A 25,920-nucleotide genomic window follows, 5' to 3' on the forward strand; every position below is an offset into this window, starting at 1 on the left:
CAGGTGTCCTCGGCCGGTCATGAAGAGTATACATACTCTCCTCCAACATTATAGAATCTATCCATCCTCGCGGCCCCCAGTCGGTCAACGCCCGTCGCAGCCAAGGGCAATGATGGGTGACGCCACTGGCAATAAATGGCGGGCATGCAGGTAGGTGCCGTGCAGGCGTCATACTCGGGGTACAGCATCTCAATCATCGATCCAATGCGCGTCGAGGAAACCGACGGGTTGGAGCGCGTAGGCACATGGTTCGAGGTTGTGGCACCCACCACTTCGACAATGCGGATCTGGGCAGGGAGCGCTCAGTCTTCGAGTCTCTTTTGTCTCTACGTAAGCCCGGCGAAAGTGCAATGTTGAGTGTGACGACCGACAGCCCCTCCGTGCCCTCGTCCTGTTTCTGCCTCAGGTTGCCGCCTTGGCCTCGGCAAAAAAAGCCTGCCCTGTGCAGATCGCTCGGTGCCGGCCCGATTCGGCACCAAGTCCTTGCTCCACGCACGCCAAGCACTTCTCAACTTCTTCTCGACAACTTTTTTTTTTCCTTTACTCCAAACTTCTCTTCTCCTCACCCACCCCCGGCTTTGTGCCACTCCACACTTTTCACCTTCTCTCCCAGGCCTACACTACGAGCACATCATGGCCAGCACGGCGGGAGAGACCAGAATGCGGCTGCAGCTGCAGGATGGCAAGAATTTCGAGGGCTACAGCTTCGGTGCTGCCAAGTCCATTGCCGGCGAGCTCGTCTTCCAGACGGGCATGGTTGGCTACCCAGAGTCGCTGACCGACCCCTCCTACCGCGGCCAGATTCTGGTCATCACATACCCCATGGTGGGCAACTACGGCGTGCCCGACCGCAAGGCCAGAGACCCCCTCCTCAACGAACTCCCCGCCTACTTCGAGTCCGATCAAGCACACATCGCCGGTCTGGTCGTCCTCTCATACTCGGGCGAGAACTGGTCCAACCACCTCGCCAACAGCTCTCTCGGCGATTGGCTCAAGGAGCAGGGCATTCCCGCCATGTTCGGAGTCGACACGAGAGAACTGACCAAGACGATACGCCAAGAGGGTAGCATGCTTGGTCGCATGCTCCTCGAGGCCCAGACCAACGGCCAGATCACCAATGGCGACGCCGCCTCCCAAAACAATGTTGCATTTGAAGAGATACCCTGGGTAAACCCCAACGAAAAGAACCTGGTGGCCGAAGGTGAGACCGCATGGCTCTCCCCTGACAAAAAAATTTGATTCTGACTTTTGTAGTGTCCATCAAGGAGCCCAAAATCTATTCCCCCAACCCCGCTACCGCATTAAAGCACCCCTCTGGACGCCCAGTCCGAGTAGTGTGCGTCGACGTCGGCTTGAAGTTCAACCAGCTGCGCTGTCTCGTCAAGAGGGGCGTCGAGGTCCAGGTTGTGCCCTGGGACTACAACTTCCCCGAGCTTGCAGGCAAGGACTATGACGGACTTTTCCTTTCCAACGGTCCCGGTGACCCCGCGATGATGGAGGCTACTGTCAAGCACATTGCCACTGCCATGGAAGAGGCCAGGACGCCCATCTTTGGTATTTGCTTGGGTCACCAGCTCCTCGCCCGTGCTGCCGGCGCATCCACCATCAAGATGAAGTTTGGTAACCGCGGTGCCAACATTCCCTGCACGAGCCTGCTGTCCGGCCGCTGCTACATTACCTCTCAGAACCACGGTTACGCCGTGGACGCTGCCACCTTGCCTGCTGGCTGGCAAGAGCTGTTTGTCAACGCCAACGACGGCAGCAACGAGGGTATCCGCCACAGCAGCAAGCCTTTCTTCTCGGTCCAATTCCACCCTGAACACGCTCCCGGCCCCCGCGACACCGAGTTCCTCTTTGACGTTTTCATCAACACCATCACGAAGACGATCGAGAACCAGGAGCTCTTGACGAAGCCTGTCGAGTTCCCCGGTGGTGACCTTGAGGAGAACAGGAAGAAGAACCCCAAGGTCGACGTCAAGAAGGTCTTGGTGCTCGGTTCTGGTGGTCTCAGCATTGGCCAGGCAGGAGAATTCGACTACTCTGGCAGCCAGGCCATCAAGGCGCTCAAGGAAGAGGGCATCTACACCATCCTCATCAACCCCAACATTGCCACCATCCAGACCTCCAAGGGTCTCGCGGACAAGGTGTACTTCCTTCCAGTCAACGCCGACTTTGTCCGCAAGGTCATCATCAACGAGCGTCCCGATGCCATCTACTGCACGTTTGGTGGTCAGACGGCCTTGCAAGTTGGTATCCAACTCAAGGACGAGTTTGAGCAGCTTGGTGTCAAGGTCCTTGGTACCCCGATCGACACCATCATCACGACTGAGGACCGTGAGCTCTTCGCGCGCGCAATGGACTCGATCGGCGAAAAGTGCGCCAAGTCTGCGTCGGCCAACTCTGTTGAGGAGGCCATGCGTGTTGTTAGCGACATTGGCTTCCCTGTCATTGTTCGTGCTGCCTACGCTCTGGGTGGTCTGGGCAGTGGCTTCGCCGACAATGAGAACGAGTTGCTTGACCTTTGCAACAAGGCTTTCGCCGCCAGTCCCCAGGTCCTGATTGAGCGCAGCATGAAGGGCTGGAAGGAAATCGAGTACGAAGTCGTCCGCGATGCCCACGATAACTGTATCACGGTCTGCAACATGGAGAACTTCGACCCTCTGGGCATCCACACCGGTGACTCCATTGTCGTGGCACCTTCCCAGACGCTCTCGGACGAAGACTACAACATGCTCCGCAACACGGCCGTCAACGTCATTAGACATCTTGGCGTCGTTGGTGAGTGCAACATTCAGTACGCTCTGAACCCCGAGTCGAAGGAATACTGCATCATCGAAGTCAACGCTCGTCTGTCTCGTTCGTCCGCTCTCGCCTCCAAGGCCACTGGTTACCCCTTGGCCTTTATTGCGGCCAAGTTGGGTCTGAACATTCCTCTCAACGAGATCCGCAACACTGTCACCAAGGTCACCTGCGCGTGCTTTGAGCCTTCTCTCGACTACTGTGTTGTCAAGATTCCTCGTTGGGACTTGAAGAAGTTCACTCGCGTGTCCACTCTCCTGGGATCCTCCATGAAGAGTGTTGGAGAGGTCATGGCTATCGGAAAGACCTTTGAAGAGGCCATCCAAAAAGCCATTCGTGCCGTCGACCCGAACAACCACGGCTTCAACGAGACTGCCATGGCTCTCATGTCGCTTGACCAAGAGCTGCAGACCCCCTCCGACCAGAGACTGTTCGCCATTGCCAATGCCATGGCTTCCGGCTACAATGTCGACAAGATTTGGGAGCTCACCAAGATCGACAAGTGGTTCCTGACCAAGCTCAAGGGTCTGAGCGACTTCAGCAAGCTCATGACCCAGTACAGCAGGCAGACCATCACCACTCCTCTTTTCAGGAAGGCTAAGGAGCTTGGTTTCTCCGACCGCCAGTTAGCCAACTTCTGGAACTCCAACGAGCTTGCCGTTCGCCAGTTGAGGGTTGACTCGGGTGTCTTCCCTGTTGTCAAGCAAATCGACACTGTCGCCGCCGAATTCCCCGCCTTCACCAACTACCTGTACGTCACTTACCACGGAACTTCTCACGACATTGACTTCAACGACCGTGGAGTCATGGTCTTGGGCTCTGGTGTGTACCGTATTGGCTCGTCCGTCGAGTTCGATTGGTGCTCCGTTCGTGCCATCCGCACTCTCCGCGAGGCCGGATACAAGACCATCATGGTCAACTACAACCCCGAGACTGTCAGCACGGACTACGACGAGGCCGACCGCTTGTACTTTGAAAACATCAACATCGAGACTGTCCTTGACATCTACCAGATGGAGAACTCGAGCGGTGTCATCATGTCTATGGGTGGCCAGACGCCCAACAACATTGCTCTGCCCCTGCACCGCCTCAACGTCAAGATCCTGGGAACCTCGCCGGAAATGATTGACACTGCCGAGAACCGCTACAAGTTCTCGCGCATGCTCGACAGAATTTCCGTCGACCAGCCCGCCTGGAAGGAGCTCACCAGCTTCGATGAGGCCGAGGAGTTCTGCAACAGGGTTACTTACCCTGTCCTGGTCCGCCCATCGTACGTCCTCTCGGGTGCTGCCATGAACACGGTGTACTCGCAGCACGACCTCGAGAACTACCTTAAGCAGGCCACCGAGGTCTCGCGCGAGCACCCTGTCGTCATCACCAAGTACATTGAGAACGCCAAGGAGATTGAAATGGACGCTGTCGCCCGTCGCGGTACCATGATTGGTCACTTCATCTCCGAGCACGTCGAAAATGCTGGTGTCCACTCTGGTGATGCCACCTTGATTCTGCCCCCTCAGGATCTGGAGAAGGAGACTGTGCGTCGCATTGAAGATGCCACCCGCAAGATTGCCAACGCTCTCAACATCACTGGTCCCTTCAACATTCAGTTCATTGCCAAGGACAACGACATCAAGGTCATCGAGTGCAACGTCCGCGCTTCCAGGTCTTTCCCCTTCGTTTCCAAGGTCATGGGTGTCGACTTGATCGAGATGGCTACCAAGGCCATGGCTGGCCTGCCGCTCCAGGAGTACCCTCCTGTCAACATTCCCGCCGACTACGTTGGTGTCAAGGTTCCCCAGTTCTCGTTCTCGCGTCTGTCTGGTGCCGATCCCGTCCTCGGTGTCGAAATGGCCTCGACTGGAGAAGTTGCCTGTTTCGGTCGGACCAAGTTCGAGGCGTACATCAAGGGTCTCATCTCCACTGGCTTCAAGCTGCCCAACAAGAACATCTTGTTGTCGATTGGATCTTTCAAGGACAAGCTGGAGATGCTCCCGTCCATCCAGCGTCTCCACCAGATGGGCTTCAACCTGTTCGCCACTGCCGGTACCGCCGACTACATTGTCGAGCACGGCATTCCTTGCAAGTTCTTGGAGGTCCTCACTGGCGAGAACATTGAGCAGAAGCCGGAGTACTCGCTCACTCAGCACTTGTCCAACAACATGATCGACCTTTACATCAACTTGCCGTCGAGCAACCGTTTCCGCAGGCCGGCCAGCTATATGAGCCGTGGTTACAAGACCCGCAGAATGGCTGTCGACTACCAGACCCCCTTGGTCACCAATGTCAAGAACGCCAAGCTCCTGATCGAGGCCATTGCTCGCCACTACGACCTGGAGATTAGCAAGGTCGACTACCAGACCTTTGCTGACGCCGGTGCTGAGCACCACGACCTTGAGCCCATCCTTGGAAGGGCAAACGGCAGTCTCTCCCTTGAGCAGCTGCTCGCCAGGTCGCCTTTCAAGGGCAAGCACATCAGCTCGGTCAAGCAGGTCACTCGCAGCGACCTGCACTTGCTCTTCACGGTCGCTCAGGAGATGCGTCTTGGTGCTCAGCGCCAGGGTGGTCTCGACATTCTCAAGGGCCGCGTCCTCTGCACCATGTTCTACGAGCCCTCGACCAGGACCTCCGCCTCGTTTGACGCCGCCATGAAGCGCCTCGGTGGCTCCACTGTCGTCATCAGCGAGTCGACCTCGAGCACCAAGAAGGGCGAGTCTTTGGAAGATACCATCCGCACTCTCGGCTGCTACGGTGACGCCATTGTCCTCCGCCACCCCGATGACGAGTCGATCAACACTGCCGCCAAGGTTTCGAACGTTCCCATCATCAACGCTGGGAACGGCAGCCGTGAGCACCCTACGCAGGCCTTCCTCGACCTGTTCACCATCCGTGAGGAGCTTGGCACGGTCAAGGGTCTCACCATCACCTTTGTTGGTGACCTTCTCTACGGACGCACGACCCACTCGCTGTGCGAGCTTCTCAAGCACTACGACGACATCAAGATCCAGCTCGTGTCGCCTGAGCCTCTGCGCATGCCCGAGTACATCCGCGAGACGCTCAAGGAGCGCGGCCAGCTGCTCACTGAGAGCTTCGAGCTCACGCCCGAGATCATCAGCCGCAGCGATGTTCTCTACTGCACTCGCGTGCAAAAGGAGCGCTTCCCCGACCTCGAGCTCTACGAAAAGGTCAAGGACAGCTTCGTTGTCGACAACGCCGTCATGAAGAACGCAAAGGCCAACATGATTGTCATGCACCCGCTTCCCAGGAACAGGGAGATTCCGGATGAGGTTGACACTGACCCCAGGGCGGCCTACTTCAGACAGGTGAGTGATCCCCCCGACCCCCTTGATGTCTTTTGTCTAACACATGCACAGATGAGATACGGGCTTTACACTCGCATGGCTTTACTGGCTTTGGTGATGGCTCCGTAAATCGCGCGGCAATGTGTTCTGGTTGCATGAAATTGGCGACTCGATTTCTTGCTTAATTTCCTCTTTTTGTTTTTCTTGCCCCATTTTGGATGGCGTTTTCAAGGACAGAAGCTCCTCGCGGAGTCACAAAAAATGGGTGGACTTTTCTTTGGACGGCTTGAACGATACACTCACATAGATGACATGAAAGACTGGCGTTTTGTCAAACATGGACCAAGGGATTAAATGGTCCTGGGATTTTTAAGGACGGGGCTTTTTGGGTATAGGCGTCGTCGGCGGTTGTGTGCGTCATGATTTTTGGGTAAACGACGCACCCGTGATGATTTGTATGATTTTTTGGGTTGGGAGGGGCGTGCGTTACGTCATGTATATCCTTTTCAACTGGTTGAGGGGGAAACCTATTTCATTTTTTCTGTAGCTTACTTTTTTGTAATGTTGAGAGAGGCGCATGTAGATCATCGCCAAAGTATTTTCATCGGCAGGGCGTTCAGATCGATCAGATCGTGGCGGTGGTGGCGCGCGGTTTTGCCTGAACCGTCGTCCCGCGACTGCCTTGCGCATCCTGCTCTTCACTTCCCAAATATTGCTCCTTTAATCGGTCCATCAACAACATGATACTCTCAACATTTTGTACAGACATGGAAATTCGGAAATTCGCATTATGCAACCACTACAGAACATAGATCCTGGGCTCTTCTCCAGCAGGAGGCTTATGCTTGCCTTGCGCGACCCGTCTATTGTGAACAAAGTAAATCACAACCTGTAAGATGGCAAAAGCCATCCCCAACGCGACCATGATGATCTGAGTCCTCAAGCCATTGTGGTAACTAAAAGTAGTCAACAGCGGACTCCGGGCAAACCAGGTGATTCACTTACAACGGGGTATCATCTCCTCGATAATACTGCGTCCCAACCATCAAACCACTGATGGAGAGCATGACCCACATCCTGCAAAGGTCAGTCTGTGCCTCCCGTCCCAAGCTGATGTCTGAATCCCCCATTCGATGGAAGAGGCACTTACGCAATACTGATGCTCCTCTCCCCCGGCTCTCGACAGTTCAGCTGCACCCACGAATTGTTGACCGGATGATACCCCACGGCAAAGGCGTTCACCGCCGTCCATAGGCCGAATCGCGACCACTTTCCGACGTGCGGATGCGCCGTCCGGGCGACAATCAACACCACTAGGTAGCAAGAGTGTGCGCCAATGACGGAAACGCCGCGCTTGTTAGTCTTGTCGCTGATGTAGGCGAAGAGGAAGACGACAACGAGGGCCAGCGACGCGCCGACGGCCGCGAGCGCGTTGGCTTGGATCCGGTCGAAGCCGAGGTGCCTGGTGTCATGGTGCTGTAAGTACGAGTCGCAAGACGGAAAAGATTCCAAGAAGGGTGACTTTGACGATCCACTCACATGATGATTGTGGGCGTGTACGTCGTCAGTGGACTCCAAGTACTGAAGACGCAAAAGCTGCTCAGGAAGTGCGGCCAGCGCTTCCAGTGCAAGATTGTCTTCCACACGAGTTTGGGCGGGATGCGCATACCCTGAGCGCCACCACGCCTCTCCTTGTCATCCAGTTCAAGGCGCCGTTGCAGCAGCTCTCTTTCAGGACCCTGAAAGCGAATAAGTCCACGACTTAGGAGCGGCTCGGGAGCGTCGGGAGAGCCAGGGAGGAGGAAAAATAATGATAGGCCGACGACGATAGTGAAGACACCTTCGACTGTCGGAGATCAATCTCACTTCTTTGGAAATAAAAAGAGAAAAGAAAGACGATGGACGCACTGAGGAAAAGCCACTCCCACCCTTTTAACCCACGCTCGCCCTTGAGCTTCAGGATTCCGGACGCTAGGATGGGACTCAGAGCATTTCCGCTGAACATGCCGAAGAAGCTGCAATTGTCAGAATCCATCAAATCTACACGACGCTAGCAAAGGACGCACAACACGGCGATTCGTCTGGCTAGTTCTCGCCTGGTATACCACGTCGAAAGCGTGTAGCACGCGCCAGGAATATATCCCGCTTCAGCCAGCCCGAGCATCATGCGCGAAGCCAAGAAGCCCTTCCTATCAACAAGGAAGACCTGCATCGTCGCAACGAAACCGAAGAGCATGACTTGGCCGGAGATGTACTTGCGTGGGCCGACCTTTTGCAACAGCATATTCGACGGAATCTCCAAGAGTACGATTCCGAGAAACATGAGCTGGTTGCCCAGATTGATCGTGTCCTGGTTGACGCCGATGTCCTTTGCGAAGCCGCCGGTTAGAGCGCTGGCGAGGTTCATGCGGTCGAGTTGGAAGACAAGGAGGCCGAGGAAGAGGAGGGGGAGCACGGTGCTGTCGATTCTGTGAAGTGTTAGAGGGCATTCTTTGCAACTGGGAACTAGCTCACTTGCGCCTCGCCCGAGCCTCTTCATGTTCGGTCCAGTCTGGCTCGGAAACTGGTGTCTCCTGTCCCACGAAGTCGACATAGTGCAGATCTTCTAACTTCTCCATGTCGTCGTTGGTGTCGGAAAGAAGTGAATCTAGGAGCTTATACAAGTGCAAGTTGGCTCTGGACGCGACACAGGGCCAGGATAATTACTACCGCGCTGCAGGATCCAGGAACATGTCATACGAAAACGACTTGCCCAAGATCTGATTCATTATTGCTCTCGTGTGCCGCGCTCTTGGAGTCATCACGCCATAGCTCCCAAACTTTCATACAACTGGACAACTTTGCCTTCCAAGAACACTTGCAAGCTCTGCCATGAAGTGACAAGACCAAGGTCTGACCACAAGCTCTGAGCAATGGAAGCCTCAAAGTGACGCTATCCAGTAGAGAAGGTCCCAAATCCTCCAAGACTTAAGAAATTGGGAAGCGATTTAGTGCTCAGTGACTTCCACGCAAACGCCTCGAAGTTCTCAGTAGATGGGTATTTCCATCCATTTCTCCCGTCATGTTAGTCTAACAGGGTTTCTTTCGTCTGCCCCGCGCTTCGACTTCCATCCTATCGAGCACGCCATCTTTCACCATCGTGCCAAGAGTCATCTGAAGTTTATCGGGCTTTGAACACCTCGAGTGCAGACGAAAGGAGAAACAAAGAACGACGTCATGTTAATGCTCGATACACCAAATATCGACACAGATAACAAGACTATGTTCCCAGGAGCTGTCATTGGTCTGCCTCTGAGGTCGTGCGTTGACTTCGTCTCAATGTCAGTGCATCCCGCTCAATCGAGCAAGGATTGAGCCACAAACTTGGCCGGATCACTTCAATTGTTCGACCCCGCTCAAATGCTTCATAAGACGGAATATCTTCGACCGTAGAAAGGGTCTTTTCCTTCCACTTTTGCAATCACCTGTGAGCGCATCGAATTGAGAATGGCGCCCGCCAAGCGCGTAGCAGTCATCGGTGCAGGCCCAGCTGGCGCGATCACAATTGACGCGCTTACCCAAGAGAAGGCTTTCGATATCGTAAGGGTCTTTGAACGTCGTGAAGCTCCTGGAGGATGTTGGTAAGCTGCTCTCATTTCTCTCAAGAATAATCGAGACGCCTTTGGATGTCTCATCAAACCATTTGGCTTCGTCCACTTCTTCACTTCCATCTTTCCAACAATGACCAATTCTTCTCACTTCGACACAGGCTCGGCGAAGCAAATCCACCACCAATCCTGAAACCCACAGAGCTCTCTCTCCTCGCATCCCGAACAGCAGATCCCCCCTTCTCAATACCCCCTGTCCTCCCGGCCCAGACACCAAAATCGCAAGTTCCCCGGTACACAGAATCAACAGTTTACCCCTATCTCGAAACCAATGTCGACTCGGTCCCCATGGAGTTCACCCAAGAGCCCTTCCCCTTCCAGCTGTCTGGATGGGCCAAGTCCGTCTATGGCGAAGACGCGCCTTTCCGGCACTGGACCCTCGTGCTGGAATATGTCCGATCATTGGTCGAGCGCAAGGGTTACCAGGACTTTGTCAGCTACAACACGACGGTCGAGAGAGCCGAGAAGGTTGCTCGCGCAGATGGCGCCGACGGCGAGGAGTGGAAGCTGATCTTGCGAAAGGAGGGCGAAAGGACGTACTACTTTTGGGAAGAGCGTTTTGACGCCGTGGTCGTTGCTTCGGGCCACTACAGCGTGCCATACATCCCGCATGTCGATGGTCTCTCAGACTTCGCGAAAATGTGGCCGGGAAGCGTTATCCACAGCAAGCACTTCAGAGGGAGAGACGCGTATAGGGGGAAGAGGGTCGTCGTGGTGGGCGCTTCCGTCTCGGCCGCAGATATTGCTTACGACCTGACGACTACTGCGCAAACACCCATCCGTGCCGTTGTCGTTGGTCACGCTTTCAACGGCTACTTTGGCGATGAAGCGTTCAAACATCCTCTCATCAAACAAGTGCCCTCCATCGCTCGCGTCGAACCTCGGACACGCACAGTGCTCTTTCAAGACGGCACGTCCGTGTCCGGCGTCGACTTTATCATCTTCGGGACCGGGTACACTTGGACGCTGCCCTTCTTCCAGCAGCCCTCCACCTCCAGCTCTTTGGGCAATGTCCCCAGAAGACCAGTGCCCACGCCACGAAACAACCGCATCCCCAACCTATACCTGCACACAATCTACACGCCCGACCCAAGCATCCTCTTCGTCGGCGCCGTCAACGCCGGCCTAACATTCAAGCTCTTCGAATACCAAGCCGTGCTCGCCGCGCGGCTGCTCGCCGGCCGCGTCAAGGCCCTCCCTTCAATCCAAGAGCAAGAACGTTGGGAGAAGGACCGCATCGCGAAACGCGGCGATGGACCAAAATTTGCACTCGTTTTTCCCGACTTCAAGGAGTATGTTGAGGCTGTGAGGGCGCTGGCGGGTCCGCCCACGAAGGATGGAAAGGGAAGGGCGTTGCCCCCATTTGATCAGGTTTGGTTTGAGCGGTTCATGGCTGGCCATGAGAGGAGGAAGGATATGTGGAGGCGGTTTAATGCGAAGGCGAGGGAGGCGTTGCGGACTCGGGCGATGGAGGAAGGGGTGGTACGTCCAAGGCTTTAGCTACCATGACCTGGTAATGACGACAAAAGTCAAGAATGGGAGAAAGTTAGTCGTCTTTATGCCGGGCCATTCCTTGGATTCTGATGCACTTGATTGCGGTACCAGCTCGCAAAACTCACTGCGGCTCCCAAACCTTTGTTGCAGCATCTTGCTCCAGATGGCGATGATCGGAATAATATGAAATTGTGATTCCATCGTGCAGGTCCACACGATGCGGGCTCAGGCTGTGTGAAAATCATAAGATGCAAATCTTGGGACCTGCTCTATCTAGTTAGCGGTGTGAGCAAAAACTGATTTTGCCAGAAATACTTGCGGGCACATTTGCCAGAATCGGAACACGCCTTTCAACGAGCCAACGTAAAATGTTCGTATGCTTTTCAGTCGGAAGAAGCGAACTGCTTTTGTATTATAAGAAAGATGGAAAGGCCTTCGGTAGCGTACATTTGATGTTTCCTTCATGTGAATGAACTGTACGGAGTATTTTCAATTTCGTCTGTTTGCACATAAAAGGAATCGACAAGAAGAAAATTAACGCCCGGCTTTCGTGAATGATAAGATCGTCGTCCTCCGCGCCCATTATATATGCTCCCAACGCCATGTGTGCTCCGGCAGCTGCAGCAAAAAAATTCACAAAGGGTTTCCAATCAGTTGATTAGTTGCCGACGCATCGGGACCATCCTGTTCAGACACGTCAGTTGGGTGCAGCATATCGTGCGAAGACCATTCAAACTTACCCGGCAGTCCACAACCAAAGCCGACGAGCAGGTACAGCAAGAATACGACCACGACGACCAGAAGCGCCATCAGTCTGACATTCTTCCACCACATGCGGCGCCTCAGGCCCCTGCTCCGGACACGAAAGTCGCGGGCATTGCCGCCCAGGCGATCGGTCTTGTCAACGAGCAAATCGATACGCTCGCCGCGCTCCAGGACGCGCTCGATATTTTCCGTCATAATCTCGCGGACGCCCTGAATCTCCGCATTCGCGCGGCGGATAGCATCATTCTTACCCTCCTCACTGCTTCCCATCTCGATCATCAAGCGCTTGAGCGTCGCGTTGAAAGCGGCACAGCCGTAGGCCGGCAGGCTCGCAAAGTCGGTGCGATCCGCCGGATACTGCGCCAGGAAGGCTTCTTGCGCTGCCACCAAGTATCCAAACGGGACGCGGCGGCCGAGACTGCTCGACGCGACCACGAGGTAGGTCAGCCCACCGGCGCTGGCGGCCGACGCGGGGTGCTCCGACGGCGCTGAGGCCATGTAGTGAATGTAGTGCGGGCCATGAGTGTACGTCAACTTTTGCGGCGATGTGTGGGAGATCTTGGGGAGGATGAGTGAGGCGAGAGACGAGGTGTTGGAGGAAGCGGACGCGGTATGTTCGGTGAGGATGGTGCTGTTGTGCGCAATGCACGAGCTGTGGATTCGGGTCGTGTGGTTAGCTGCGGTTCTTGAAGCTGCTGCTGTGAGAGACGTACTAGAGCAGCGGCGTGCCCGAGGAGGATGAAGAGGCCATATTGGAAGTTTTTTGCTCGCTGCACGGGATATCAAGGGTGGTGGAGATGCAGATGTGGTGGTGATGATGACGGTGAATGACCACTGCCTGACAAGCTTGACGTGCACTAGACCCCGGCCCGGCATACGGAAGGCGGGGTGCGTGCTTGACATCCCTGCTCCTTGTTCTCGCCCTTCATTGGCGGATGTTTCCTCCGCAGTCCTCAACAACAACAACTCACGATTGACGTCGTCTCGTCACGGTCCAAAGGCCCGTTGCCGCACGAGTTGGTCGGCTCTCGGGTTGTTTGTCACTTCATCACGCCAAGAGCTCTGCCATTGCACTACCGGAACTCGGAGTGCCTCGCCATTCGTCGTCGGCCAGTTCGCCAGGCCCCCCGTGCATAATGGGCCTGGAGCTCCGCGTGAGCCTCAACCTTCTTTGCCATAAGGACTGTCCATCCATTCCGGGTGAGGAAGAGCTTGGGATCCTGAAAACTCGCGTGTGAAGGTGGGAAAGTCGATGCTGGACGCAATGTCGGCTCCATCCAGTCGACGCGGGAACTGCCATGTGCCGTCAGCTTGCCGTACGTCAACATCCTCGTTGCTGCTCGCCTGAAGCGGTAGTGGTGGAGTGCTTCGGAGCTTTTTTTCTTCGCCCGGTGGTCCATCCTCTCGCCGTTTTATGCTACTTTTAGTCCAAAGCCGTTGAGTTGACTCAACATGTCGCTTTCCCCGCGTCTTCAATCACAGGTCTAGTCCTGTTGTAGTTATGCGCGCCGTTGTGCCGTTGTCAACGTCCAGTTGAGCTGCACTATGATCGTCCTATGATCGCTGACCATCTACACCATCGCCATACTTAAGCTTCAAGCTTGATCAAACCTCTCCTCGCCATATCCCTCACCATGACAGGGTTCTGAAAAGGAGAAAGAGCTATGAACATGTTCGCGGGCCTTTTCCGTCTGCGAAGTCTTTGCATCCAGGCCAACCGCAGCGCCTGTGCTGACCATTGCGTGGCTAACCGGGGTTTGCCTAAACGCCATAGATCTCGAGCCTCATCTCTATCTGTCGCAGGTGGGTGGATCTCACATCACCATGGCGAATTACCATTCTTGCGGCGTCCCTCGGCTTGGAAAAACGTCTTCCGCGAGAACATGACCCTTACTCTCGCTCGTTCTGCCTTCGTACTTCGTGGCCTAAGAGTGGCTGTCAGCTTGCGTGCAGTCTTCGCCTCTTCCGCCCGCTCGCCTCCTCCGACAGGGCCTCTCCAAGGTGACCTCTTTGCCTCGCATAGTCGCCTAATATGCCGGGTTCCGCCCAATCCATGCTTCTCGAATCCTTCTTGATCTGGCCCTCGTCTTGCTCTTTTACCTCTTCAGTCCTCGAAGTCCAAGGGCCTTTTACTCCTATCCAGCCTCCTGGAAAGCTGGCAGCTCCCTTCGCCCAGGGGTATAGCTGCAGGACCCTGCTATCGGCCATCCGCCGACGATCCTTTTGCTGCCAATGTCGACGCTGATTGGCGATCTGGACCCGTCAGTATGGCCTGCACCGAACCGGACGAACCCCCACACCAGAATCGCCCTGGTTCTGGCGATCATGATACCGCAAGCCATTCTCGTGGCGGTATTTTGTACAGGGCGAATCGTGTCCAAGATGTTGCGCAAGTCAGAACATGCCTTGGGCGTAGATGACTGGTTGATGGTGTTTTCAGGAGTATTTGATCCGAACCTGAATATCAGGGTGTCTGCTGATCAACTTTTCAGGTTCTGATATTAGGTGTCGACTTTTTGGGGTGCTATTCAACAGCATTTGGGTCTGGATACCACACTTGGGACATTGATCCCGCATGGATCATTCCTTGGGGCAAGGTACGTCTATCTCGAACTTAGGACGCTTGGGAGCTCCTTCATCCAAAGACAAAATTTATCATCCTTGTTTGTTCTACGCTGACCAATGGTAGATTGACTTTGCCACATATTGTAAGTAGTCGAAAATTCAAGCCAGTGTGGCTTGCTGACAGTCCTCAGGGCTCTTCATCCCAGGCCTCGCTTTTACGAAAAGTACGACCCTCCACCTGTCGAGCAAAGTCTCAAAGCTAACTAAAACGAAGTATCCATTTGCCTTTCCTATCTCAGACTGTTTCCCTCACAGACCAACCACTGGTTCTGCTGGTCCATGATCATAAGTCAAAGCGTATGGGTTGTGGCATTTTTGGTTGTTTTGGTGGTTGCTTGTCGGTAAAGTCATCCCTCCGTTCCGTCTCTGCATGACTTGCTAATCCGTGATCTTGCTGCTAGGCCAATGTCGGCGTTCTGGCTGATGGACAAGCAAAAGGAGAAGTGCATCGACCTCAAAGTCATTTTCTTGTTCCAAGCCTTCTTCAACAGCGCCACAGACTTCTTTGTCTTTCTATGGCCTTTGCGAATACTGTGGAGGATTCAGCTCCCTCTTCATCGACGTATCGGTCTAATCATAACTTTCGGATTTGGGTGCTTGTGAGTTGATTCCGCAAAATGTCTGAAAGTGTCAAGACTAATGGATGCGTGAATAGGGGCTGTTTGGCTGGTGCCCTTCGCGCTTACATACTCCACAAATATTTCGAGTCGAATGATCCATTCTGGATAACTGCCGCACTATGGTGTATCATCGGCGGAGAAGGAAACTTTGGCGTGGTTTGCGGGTGCCTGGTTCGTCCTTCTTGGGGATACGTGGTTCAAAACGTGCTGACAGTTTCTAGCCAACTTTAAAACCTGTCATGCAGCGCCTTTTCCCCTGCCTCTTCTCGGACACTATCGAAGCCAGCTCATCTGGAGCAGAGCTCGAGAACTCCCGGAGCAACGGGACTTCGCGACGTCAGTGGACACAGCCTCACGCCGAATACCAATTCCAAAACATCAGCCACCATTCGCACTCATCTTCGCGTCAGTCGAGCCGCCGGCTCAGTTCGCTGGGCAGCAGCATGAGCATGGGCCGATGCATGGCCGGCCCATCGACTCCATCGTCGCTGGACAAGGACTCTGGCTCGTCGTCGTCGGACATAGAGCATTTGCGCATGCGCCCACACTACGATGACGGTCAGTACGAAGTGTTTGCGGGGCGGGCCAGTGGTGGAGCTCATCACGGCCGCGCGATGCTGCCGTCTTCGCCGCCAAACCACGGCATCAAACTCACGCACACGGTCACGATGCGTTCGGAGAAAAATGACGCCTTGGATCTCTCGACCATGCCCGTTGTCGACGACGATGGCTCCGAGGAGCTGATACTGCATTCAAGCAGCTCCAGCGGCAGGCATGCGTTCAGGAGCAGCTACTACAACGACAAGCATAGCAAATCGAGGACGAACACCACGATTTAGACGATCGGCGGGGCGAGGGTATGAAAAAGTAGAGGGCGCGACGGTGCTGGTGGATTTTGTGTCTTGGTTCCCTTTGTTGGTTTGGCGTTGGAAGACTTGCGTGATACCAGCGCTACGAATGCGTGCGCATGTTTCCTTTTCAAAAAAGCTGCTGACGTTTGATAGAGCTAAGAAGGACTTCTAATCCAAATTTTGAATATATCTAAAATTACGGCTTGCGTCAAGGAAGCGGTATCAAACTCAATCAACACAAGTCGCCATTTACTCCCAAAATCTGATTTCCGCCGCACAGTAGGTGACGAAAGAAATTCGACCTAGGCTTTGGTCCAAGTCGTTGCACACTTAGACGCAAGCGCTTGGAGGCTCCTTGTACCCATTCACTAAGAGAGAAATTCTCTCTATGTTAAAGGCATTGAGCGCTTGAAGACTCCTCATCTCTACGTGTGCTGACTTGGCGACAGAGATTCTCAGATCAGCAATTTCTTTCGTCACCCACTGTGGCCGTAAAATGTCGTTTACCCGCAAAACAAAACAAGCTCATCCAGAGTAGAAGCTTGAGATTTACGAACAAGTGGAACATCGCGGCGCTGATTGCCAACAAAGACTTCGCAATCGGGGAAGCTGGTGAGTACTCGCATCCGATCCATTGCTTCTCTTTCCTTACACGTCTCAAGGCATTTCGTCATCCTACTCAGCAATCGCATGGCCTTGCAAGGCGAAGACTTGGGCGGTCCCGTCGACGGAGTTCCAAGGCCAGCTGCGCCTGCCGAGCCGCACTGGATCTATACACACAACGCCTGCAAACACGCAACCGCCAATGATCAAGAAGTTAAGTACCTTCAGTCATTGCAAGGGCAATCCTAAAAAGAGGTAAGCGCACTCACCCGCAAAAAAAAAAAAAAAAAAAAAAAAAAGCGATGACATACAAAGGTCAACATCTGATATTATAATGAGTCAAAGCCCCCCTACAGCAGCATACAATGCGATTGAGCACGGCCCGCCATGTCTCTACCTCCTGCTGTTTCTCTACGAAGAGTACATGTCAACTGACGAGAGAGCCGTGGCATAAGTCGTCGGCCAGTCGTCCCAGTTGACAGAAAACAACAGAGCTGAATCACAGTCACTTCCAAGTCCGCTCGTGTTTAAATATCCACCTTCCCAGTAAAATATTCCAGATCCAGTGCTAACAGATTGCAGCTGTTCGATAATTGCGGCTACCCACTCGGTCTGGCCCTCAGCGGACACGGGGTAGTCGGCAGAAAGAGTGACACCATCACAGCTGACAGGCCAGTCAGTCTCGGCAACATAGAGGTTCGTGCTGGCGTAAGTGGATTCGAGCCAGCTGAGCGTCGAGCCCAAGTTGTCCAAGGTGGCGTCAGTTCCGTAAAAGGGGTAGAAGGACAGGCCGATGGCGTCGACATCCGAAGTCGAGACGGTACCTTCCGCGAAGAGACCCTGGAAGAACCACTTGATTGTTGCAGTGTCCCATCCGTTGTTGAGATGGATCATGACCTCGGGCTGCGAAACACCAGCGGAGACTGCGTCGGCGACACCACTGCGAGCAGCTGACCAGAGCGTTGCGAAATCCGAGAAGTCGTCGTTGTTGATCTTGCCAAGGGGGAACAGGAATCCGTCCGGGATCTCGTTGCCCAGCGAAAGGATGGCAATGTCGACGCCGGCGTCCGAGAAAGACTGCAAAGTGGACTTGACGTAGGACCGCAGGTCCGAAGCCAATGAGTCAACCGAGCTGCTCGACCAGCTCGACGGGATCGCTTGGTTCGACGGGTCCGCCCAGGTGTCGCTGAAGTGCATGTCGAGGAAGATGGAGTAACCCGCCTGGGAGAAACGCTTGGCCAGGTCGAGAGTGTAATCCAGACCATAGTCAGTTCCGGTCCAGATGCTTGACGCCGTGTTAGATATCTTCCTTCATTGGTCTTTCGTGGGAATTTTTCTCGACATACCGAAGGCGAACGCTGTCCATGCCTCCTGCGCCCATGATGGCCTCGAGGGTCGATTCAGATCCAGACGCCGATTTCCAGACCGCGCCTTGGTCTGTCTCCATATAGCCGGCCGAGGAGAGATCATGACCCTTATAGAAGGCAGAGGCGCTGCCAATGGCTGCCATGATCGGCAGAAGCAAGTTGGCCAACATTTTGGTTGGTTTGAGAGGACAAGTGCCGAATGTCTTGTCCAACTACTAAAGGCGCAATGTGGTAGAAGTAGGTGCAGCAAAAACCTCAAGGGGCGTAAAAGGGAGGAAAGTAGTCCTGAAAGTGGGAACCAGAAGGCTTATAGGTGTCGCGTCTTCGGCAATACGTCCGTATAGGAACAGCTGCAGCCAGAAAAGTCGCAAGAATAGACGTACCACTGTTATGCAAGACACAGGCACGCAAGCGAGGGCCAGGAAAAGGCAAGAAAAAGGGGACCCAAACCTGTGTCAAACAGCAACAATCCGAGACACAGGCTCTCGACTATAAGGCCGACCGCCAGCAGTGGCCCCGTCCATCCCCTCCCCGTCGCGTGTCATGGCATTGATTGATGCTCCCGCCGGAAACATGCTTGGCTCTCACGCTTCTGCGGAGCATGAATGCTCCTGGTGCGCACGCACGTACGCACACGTTGCCCGGCTTCGGCTAACCCACACGGCGCGTGGGAGGTGTGTGATGTGCCTGCCTGCCGAACGGAGTTGCGTTTCGAAACACAGCCAAACCCACCACCCACACGCGATGTCGTCGCGCGCGGAGATTGGGTGGAGTGGAGGGTTCTGGGCGCAGATCATATTCGGCTGGCTCTCTGGCTGGCTGGCGATAGGCGGGTTTTCCTCTGCCGAATTCAATGCCCCCCGGCAACCGGGCCGGTGCGCAGTGTCGTTGTGTTGCAAGCGATGCTGCTCTCTTTTTCGCCCGTCCTCGGGATACAAACGACTCCCGACGGAGAAATTTCTACGTCTCTTGGATAGGCAGGAGAGAAAAATGGGAGCAAGGAGAGAGACTTTTATTCATATACGACCTTCTGCTGTCGAGCCTACTCGTAGCTATTAAAGGTAAGTAGTGAACCTAACCGACCACCGAAACACCACCTGGGCTAAAGATCGACAACTCCAGTCGTCCCGTTTTGACCTTTTCACCAGCCTACTTCTAATGAAGTAGCTGCCTCCTTACAAAGTTTGTTTCGTTTCCGCCAGCCGCCTGTTGTTGTCGTCATCATCATGAAACTGGCCAGACCAGAAACCACAAGCAGCTCCGTCGATTTTCAGTCTGATGGTGGATTGGCAGTGCAAAGAGAGAAAGCGAGATCGGGGTTCCTTCTGCATGCAGCGATGTGATGTCGAGATCTGCCTTCCTTTTTCAGACCTGGCGCTGCGTTGCGATGGGGCTCGCGAACGACACCGAAAATCGACCTTCTCGAAACGTGAAGTGGCTCCGTGGGTCTGGCGGCTCCATGTACGGCCGGCTAAACCTCAAAATGCCATTGCTAGCGAAAAAGACCGACAAGGAAAGACGGGAAAAGACGAGGTGAGCGGTGATTCTGTCCCCCTGGAAGCCAACGGCGGCCAGTTGAATCGCAAAGAGAATGACTACATGTAATGATAGATTGAAAAGTGCAAATGAGGATGGAAATGAGGGCGAAGAAACCTAGACTTGACTCTTGACAAACCACTCTAATGCTATTCAGACAAAGGATGCAGGTATGCAACTGGGACGCACTCAACTGCTACTACTCCCTCTACCTCTTCCATTCGTAAAGATTCCATGCTCACAGCCCCCGCGCGCTCTTTCCAAGACAAATGCCTCTGGCGTGTATGCCATAACATGATGAAAACCAAGCTTCGGATATGATAGATTTTTTGCAGCATTTGTTTTGACTTTTGTACAGTAGCAAAAGAGCATGGCGGACTTTTGCCTCTTTCCAAAACTGAGAGTATAAGCTTCGAAGGAGGCAAGAGTGGAGAGACGATTCAAGCAGACTCGACAACGATGATGATGATGATGCACTTCAGACAATTACTGTCCTTCTTTCCTTCTCTCTCTCTTTTCTCATCTCTGGCCCAAGCGTCCTCTTCTATGCGCGGAGAAGACCTCAACCCAACTCAAGCAGATAGACAGGAGCTCGACCCATCCCATCCCAACCCAAGAAAAATGCGCCCACCACCCATTCGCACCCGTGGCAAACAGACCTCTGAATGACAACAAGACGGCCACTAGGCCGGATGGCAACAGTGCTGCTTTCTCTAGCGCAAAAACATATTAACCAAACAAATGACATGGGGTTCTCGAGCAATGCCGCCGCCGCCGCATCCATCATCTCAATCAAAGACCAACCGACACGCCATGCTCAGCACCCATCAAAAGAGCCCCGCGCCTCGCAGCTCTAATCCACATCCTCGGCCTTCGTCTCCGCGACTGGCTTTTCGTTCTCCTTGGGCTCCTTCTCCTCCGCCGCAGCGCCAGCAGCGGGCGCCTCGTTCCCCTGCTGCTGATCAGTTGGCGGCTTCGCGCTGCTCCTGCGCGACACGGGTTCGCGGGGCTTGGCGGCCTCCTCTGGGAACAGCTCGGGCAAGAGGTTGGGTAGGAAGCGGTCGAGCTTGCCCCACGTCTCGTTCCACAGCTCGGCCTGCTCGGGCTTCTGGTCCGGTGGGACGAGGTAGCCACCGTTGGACATGACGAGCAGGATGTTTTTGAGGGATTCGGGGACGGATTCCTCCTGGCTCAGGCGTTAGCAATCAATTTTTGGGAGGGAGCAAGACGGTTGCTACGTACCAGGTTGTCGCCCTGCCCGCTATGCATGAGGCGGTCCATGATGCTCAAAATCTTAAGCCACAAGTCTAGCATGCCGTCCCACTCGGACAACGCCACGAGATAATGCAGGAATATTTTACACAGCAGCGTCGCCACCTGGACGCGCGTCTCGCCCATGCCGCCCGGGTCGCTCTGGTAGATTTCGGGCTTGAGGAGCTGGTTGATGAGCGGGAAGAGCACCTCGCCGAATATCTTGGTCCACTCCTTGTGGTCCGGCGACGCCAGGTCGTTGGACAGGAGCGTCCGCTGCAGCGAGGTGAGCGCTTGGTGCCGGATTTCGCGGCACGGGTTGAGGCACTGCGTTGTGAGGCAGTGGAAGATGGGAGACCAGTAGGCGTTCCATGCTGCGAACTGTCAGAATCTGCGGCTATGCCTTGGGATCACAAGATCTTACCCTCATTAGTCTCGAGTTGGGACTGTTGGATAAAGTAGGGGACCCGGCTGGTCAGCTTGAAGACAATGACCATTGCGTTGGACCCTCGAGAAACGACCTCGCTTGCCCTAAGGCGATGTTAGTTAAGCTTTGCCAACTCGATAACTCAACACTTACTGTGCTTTCCTCTTTGGCTTGGCACCCTTGCGAGTCGCAGCAGCATCCAATCTCTGCTGCTCCAAAGCACCAGAGCTTCCTGCAGTCGCAAAGTCGTTGAGCAGCGCAATGGAGGCCTCGTAGTTATCTGCCGAGATGCCGGGTGGAGTCGACGAGGTCAAGTTCTCCATCATTCGGAAAACGTCTGGCGCCGCTTCTGGCAATGTGTGCAGAGAACGCAGCAAGGACCAAAAGTCTGGAGAGTTGATCAACTCGTTCCGAAGACTGATGGGGCCATTGATGCAGTCCAAAAGACCCTTGAGAAGGTTTGGTGCCACTTGCTTGAGCGTTTCTTGATCGAAACCTGCAAAGCTGTGCAGAATGACTGGGGCGCGGATGAAGTCGTAATCGTTGCTGGCCCGCAACAATCTCAGCAGGTAGTAGACCGACCTTGAAAGCGTCAAAGGATGGATGTTGCTGTAGTCGCGGACAAGGCTTTGCAAGGCGTCGGCGACGTCCTTACCCAACCTCTCAACCGTATCGGCATCCCTCAAAACGAGGACTGTAGCCAACTCCAAGGCAAAAACCAATGACGGATCGTAGACAGGTCCCTTTGGCTTGACCTTGTTGCCGTTTGGTCTCACAGGACTTGGTGCAGGCAGTTCAGGCCTGACGACGATGACGCGAGGAGAGGAGTCCTCGGGAAGCTGGGAAAGAAGAGTCTGGACAAGAGAATGAAGTGCCTCGACAGGCATGCGGCTAATGTGAGCGAGAATCTCAGGAAGATCGCAGGCAGATATGCAATCTACTGTACAAAGAGTATACTCAATCTCAGCATCGCTGGGCTCCGGTGGTTCATCATTTGCAAAACTGAATATTGAACTTGCAAATGTCGACAACAGACTGGTCTCGTTCTGTCTCTGTTCGCGGTCGATGACCTGGGCGGGGGTCTGTAGTGGGACCGGAGCAATATCAAGGGCGTTGGGTATCGAGGAGAGGGAAGAAGGGATGAGCGAGTTGACAAACAGGTTGACCATAACGCGAACGAGGTGGCCCCAGCCATCGCGGATGAATGCTTCGTTGCCGTTGACGATGCGGAAGAGAAGAACAGTGGCGAGCTGGGCACGGTCGTCCCGGCCAAACCGTACAGCAGTCTCACTGACCATGATCTTTTCGCTCTTCTTGTCTGCTTGGACCTCGGTGTTCAAAGCGGTACTTGGCGACACTTCCGGTGCTAGGGTGCTGATCGAGCTGAGAGAGAAGACGATACGGTCCAGACAGTCGGTGATGCCATGCTTGGCAGCAATTTGCGCACACTGGTAGAAACCAGTGACGACCCGGGAGAAGACTGCATCATCCGAGGCCGACATGAAGACGTAGGAAAGCGTCGCGAGAATCGGCCGCCATGTCGAAGCAAACATGTCTGCGTCAAACAGATTTGTGTCGCAAATGACAATGTCTGATGCCGATGAAACCTTCATCTGCAACTCTTTCCAGGCGTGATCATACGCGTGTCTGTTGTCATGCTCTTCCGGCAGAATGATTTCTCTCGTCTTGATCGAATTGTAAATGGCCTCGAGGTATTCGGGGTCAAAGTCCTTGCCGCCATTGACACCGCGCAAGTTGCGCGAAAAATCTTCCAAAGCCATGCGCTTCTGCGACTTGAGGTTCGGGTTGTGCTGGTCAGTGTTGAGCATGATAATGGCGTACGTCAGGACGTAGACTGCGTCCTTGTCTGCAATGCCCTCGGGAGTCGCGTTTGCGCAGTACTTTTCCGCAAACTCGGTCACGATTCTCTCAATGAGCTGTGACTCTCCCGGGAGGCGGAACGTGTTGAGAAGCTCGCGCAGAGCCTCGTCTACACGCTTACCCGTAAAATCAAACGACTCCATAAACGCCGCCAGAATGCCCTCGTTTGACTTTTTGGAAATGAACTCTCCCACAATCTTCTTGTCCAGTCTCGTTGTTCCTCTAATGAAAGAAGCAACAGCGCGAGGATCCGATGGGTCTGATATGATGCCTTGAGAAGCCAAGAAAGCAATGGCAGCCTTGGGATTCTCGTTGAACTTCTTTGCTCCGCGAATGATGACCTTCTTCTGGGCCCGCTGCATCCGCAAATCTTCTAAAGCAGGGTAACCTTCGGTGCTGGGCTCGTCCTCGAGTCTATCGGCAATGATTTGAATGTAACCCAATAAAGCATCAAGACACAATGGCGGTACGTTTGTTGTGCTCCAGGTTGCAGAATCCGGAAATGCGTTGCGCGAAAGAAGACCAATCATGTCCATGCACAAGTCACTGCGATCAATGTCGCAATCGTAGTTGACAAAAAGCTCAACCAAGAACGAAGGTATCCGGCAAAGTGCCCCAACGCTTTCGACCATTGCCTCCCTGGCATCTGGTTTCCTCGAGCCGCCTTCCAGGCCAAGTCTCTGCCTGTCTTTGACAGGCACAGGCGTTGACCGGCCGCTATTGGATCCTGATGAAGGCGTTGGTTTGACAAGGCTGGGAGATTGCGGAACACCTTCGTAGAGCGCCGGATCAATGCCAGGCTCTTGCGGAATGTCGACCTTCGGAAATAAACAGGCGACAACGTACGAAAGGAAAAGCTCCTGCTGAAGTTTGAGGACGCCTCTGCAAGTTGCAAGGAGGGTGTAGGCAACCCTCAGCGACTCATTCAGAACGGCGATGTTCTCCGAACGGACAAGCTGGAAAAGATGGCGGCAGAGGGTATCCTTAGCGAGGGAAGCCAGGCTCGGGTGACTTGCGATAGACGGGCCCGCTACCTCGAGGGCCACGTCCACAATCCGCAAGGCCATGATTCTCATGGTGTCGTTGTGCTGTCGATCATCCGGATTCAAAAGGTCCACCAGCACCCGGAAAAGCTCCCGAATCGAGGGTAGTGAATATGGCTTGATGACAACCTCCTCTTCCTCCTCCGAAGACCTGGTGAGATCCAGCTGGCTGGCATTGGGACCAGAACCGTCATCACCTGCGTCACCGATCTTTTCTAGGCTCGAGGAAGATCGCGCCGCTTCCGGCCTGCTCCCCGGTAGCCCCAAAGAAGTCCCCGTGGTATTTGGATCCATCTTGACCGCGTCCATGTCATCCTTTGTGCTCTCCTCAAGGGCTGTCGGATCCTGCCCGGCCTCGATTTCCAAATGTTTTAAACGTTCAAAAATCACCTGGCACATGGTGACCATGGCGATTTCGGCAGACCTCCGCAACACCTCGGAGAGGCGGACCTGGCAGCACATGCTTAGTCCCGTCTCCATCATTTCGCAGACGCTCTCGTCGCTGAGAACGTCTCCCGCTGGACCTGAAATCATGAGCTCCATGAGCTTCAGTATCCGCAGTAATACAATTTCGTCTGCGGCGGTGTCGGTTGCCTCGAAGCGGCAATGCGTGATCGCAGAGGATAGCAGCTGCATAGCGGAGGGCAGCCGTGGAGAGTCTCGGCCGATGATGTTGTAGGAAAGGAACTTGGTGATAGCAATCAGGGCCAGTGAGGTGATCGGAGCGGAGGTAGAGGACGAGCGTATGACCTGAAGAAATGGGTGGACCAAAGCGGGCGTGTCAAAGGTGTGAATGTCTGCACCATGTTAACCAACAGCAATAGAATTGCTTCCTAGAGTCTCTTGCCTTTGCAGCCCTTGAGATCGCTCCGTAGGCGGGTAAAGGCCGACATGAGCGGATTGTCCTGCATGCTTCTCCCCTTCTTGCCCCGAAGACCCCATCTTCCCGCGAGAGCATCGTCACCAGCGCCCAGCTTTATGCTCGCGGCGCTCCGCTCACCCCTCTCGATTCGTTGTATAGCGAGCGGCTTTGCAGCGCCACCCCCGAGGATGGCCGACACGGACGACTGCGCCCAACGCGCGTGCTTGCGCATGGCCGAGGTGACGGTGATGCATTCTGTCACGACGAGGGCGACGGGGTCAATCGAGGCGGATATTGCGCGGGTGCGCGGGTGGAATTCCGGCATGGTGCTTTGCTGAAGCTCCTGCGAAGCGTGTATATAGGAGTCCGCGGTCAAGCTGTCGGCGCTCATGCTGGCGGTGGGTGATGGCGTGTCTGCCAGATTGGTCGGGGGTGATGAAAAGAGCGTGGGGTAGCTGTCGGGTCCCGAATCCTTCAAGCTGATGGAGTGGTGGCCTCGCAGCTTCCCATGGCCGACTGGGAGGGTATTGGACGACGTGGTAGGTGTTGCGCGCAGTTGAAGTGTATGGCGGCGATCTGGTGGAGCTGACCGTGTCCAACCACACAAAAGCGGCCATGTGCTCCTCTGCCCGTCCGCGAATTAAACACCTGGCCTCCGTCCGCCGTCCGCCGTCAACGCCAAGCCCCGGGGCGATTCCCTGTCTGCAAATGAACTTCACGTCAAACATCTGTCAATGTGGTGCCGTCGCTCCGCCATACAATTCTACTCGGGCGGTGGCAGCGTCTCGCTTGTTCCACCCCGGGAATCTAACTCGTATATACAGTACAGCCACACCCAATTCCAGTTTCC

General features: G+C 54.6%; 7 protein-coding genes across 7 annotated transcripts; 3 read left to right on the forward strand and 4 right to left on the reverse strand.

Annotated features, from left to right (window-relative positions):
- Positions 1–633: 633 nt before the first annotated feature.
- BKA78DRAFT_353075 (uncharacterized protein) lies at positions 634–6,227 on the forward strand (the record flags this gene model as incomplete). Its single annotated transcript, XM_066891480.1, has 3 exons — positions 634–1,201; positions 1,255–6,119; positions 6,171–6,227. The coding sequence occupies 3 exons, from the start codon at positions 634–636 to the stop codon at positions 6,225–6,227; spliced, it is 5,490 nt and encodes a 1,829-aa protein (XP_066744679.1).
- A 670-nt stretch (positions 6,228–6,897) lies between these two features.
- BKA78DRAFT_331658 (inner membrane transporter yfaV) lies at positions 6,898–8,716 on the reverse strand (the record flags this gene model as incomplete). Its single annotated transcript, XM_066889902.1, has 7 exons — positions 6,898–7,054; positions 7,104–7,175; positions 7,249–7,560; positions 7,638–7,944; positions 8,007–8,113; positions 8,165–8,566; positions 8,613–8,716. The coding sequence occupies 7 exons, from the start codon at positions 8,714–8,716 to the stop codon at positions 6,898–6,900; spliced, it is 1,461 nt and encodes a 486-aa protein (XP_066744680.1).
- Positions 8,717–9,584: 868 nt separating this feature from the next.
- Positions 9,585–11,245, forward strand: BKA78DRAFT_370624 (uncharacterized protein; the record flags this gene model as incomplete). The annotated part of the gene is made up of 2 exons (XM_066892684.1): positions 9,585–9,718; positions 9,847–11,245. The coding sequence occupies 2 exons, from the start codon at positions 9,585–9,587 to the stop codon at positions 11,243–11,245; spliced, it is 1,533 nt and encodes a 510-aa protein (XP_066744681.1).
- A 374-nt stretch (positions 11,246–11,619) lies between these two features.
- Positions 11,620–12,822, reverse strand: BKA78DRAFT_315154 (synaptobrevin-domain-containing protein). Its single transcript, XM_066888524.1, has 3 exons — positions 12,718–12,822; positions 11,980–12,656; positions 11,620–11,923 (listed from the first exon to the last, which is right to left on the reverse strand). Exons 1-3 carry the CDS (start codon positions 12,753–12,755, stop codon positions 11,898–11,900), a joined length of 741 nt encoding a protein of 246 aa, XP_066744682.1. The 5' UTR covers positions 12,756–12,822; the 3' UTR covers positions 11,620–11,897.
- A 1,414-nt stretch (positions 12,823–14,236) lies between these two features.
- BKA78DRAFT_380016 (uncharacterized protein) lies at positions 14,237–16,322 on the forward strand (the record flags this gene model as incomplete). The annotated part of the gene is made up of 8 exons (XM_066892959.1): positions 14,237–14,356; positions 14,497–14,601; positions 14,694–14,712; positions 14,761–14,793; positions 14,844–14,970; positions 15,031–15,228; positions 15,285–15,420; positions 15,471–16,322. The coding sequence occupies 8 exons, from the start codon at positions 14,237–14,239 to the stop codon at positions 16,086–16,088; spliced, it is 1,356 nt and encodes a 451-aa protein (XP_066744683.1). The 3' UTR covers positions 16,089–16,322.
- Positions 16,323–17,114: 792 nt separating this feature from the next.
- Positions 17,115–18,213, reverse strand: BKA78DRAFT_251599 (family 53 glycosyl hydrolase; the record flags this gene model as incomplete). The annotated part of the gene is made up of 2 exons (XM_066884668.1): positions 17,115–17,988; positions 18,050–18,213. The coding sequence occupies 2 exons, from the start codon at positions 18,211–18,213 to the stop codon at positions 17,115–17,117; spliced, it is 1,038 nt and encodes a 345-aa protein (XP_066744684.1).
- Positions 18,214–20,367: 2,154 nt separating this feature from the next.
- BKA78DRAFT_140906 (uncharacterized protein) lies at positions 20,368–25,632 on the reverse strand. Its single transcript, XM_066882758.1, has 5 exons — positions 25,056–25,632; positions 21,438–25,005; positions 21,282–21,388; positions 20,849–21,231; positions 20,368–20,792 (listed from the first exon to the last, which is right to left on the reverse strand). Exons 1-5 carry the CDS (start codon positions 25,459–25,461, stop codon positions 20,460–20,462), a joined length of 4,797 nt encoding a protein of 1,598 aa, XP_066744685.1. The 5' UTR covers positions 25,462–25,632; the 3' UTR covers positions 20,368–20,459.
- Between the last annotated feature and the right edge of the window lie 288 nt (positions 25,633–25,920).

This window comes from Phyllosticta capitalensis (genome assembly GCF_038381095.1).
Source record: "Phyllosticta capitalensis strain CBS 128856 chromosome Unknown BKA78scaffold_5, whole genome shotgun sequence".
Lineage (NCBI taxonomy): Eukaryota > Fungi > Ascomycota > Dothideomycetes > Botryosphaeriales > Phyllostictaceae > Phyllosticta > Phyllosticta capitalensis.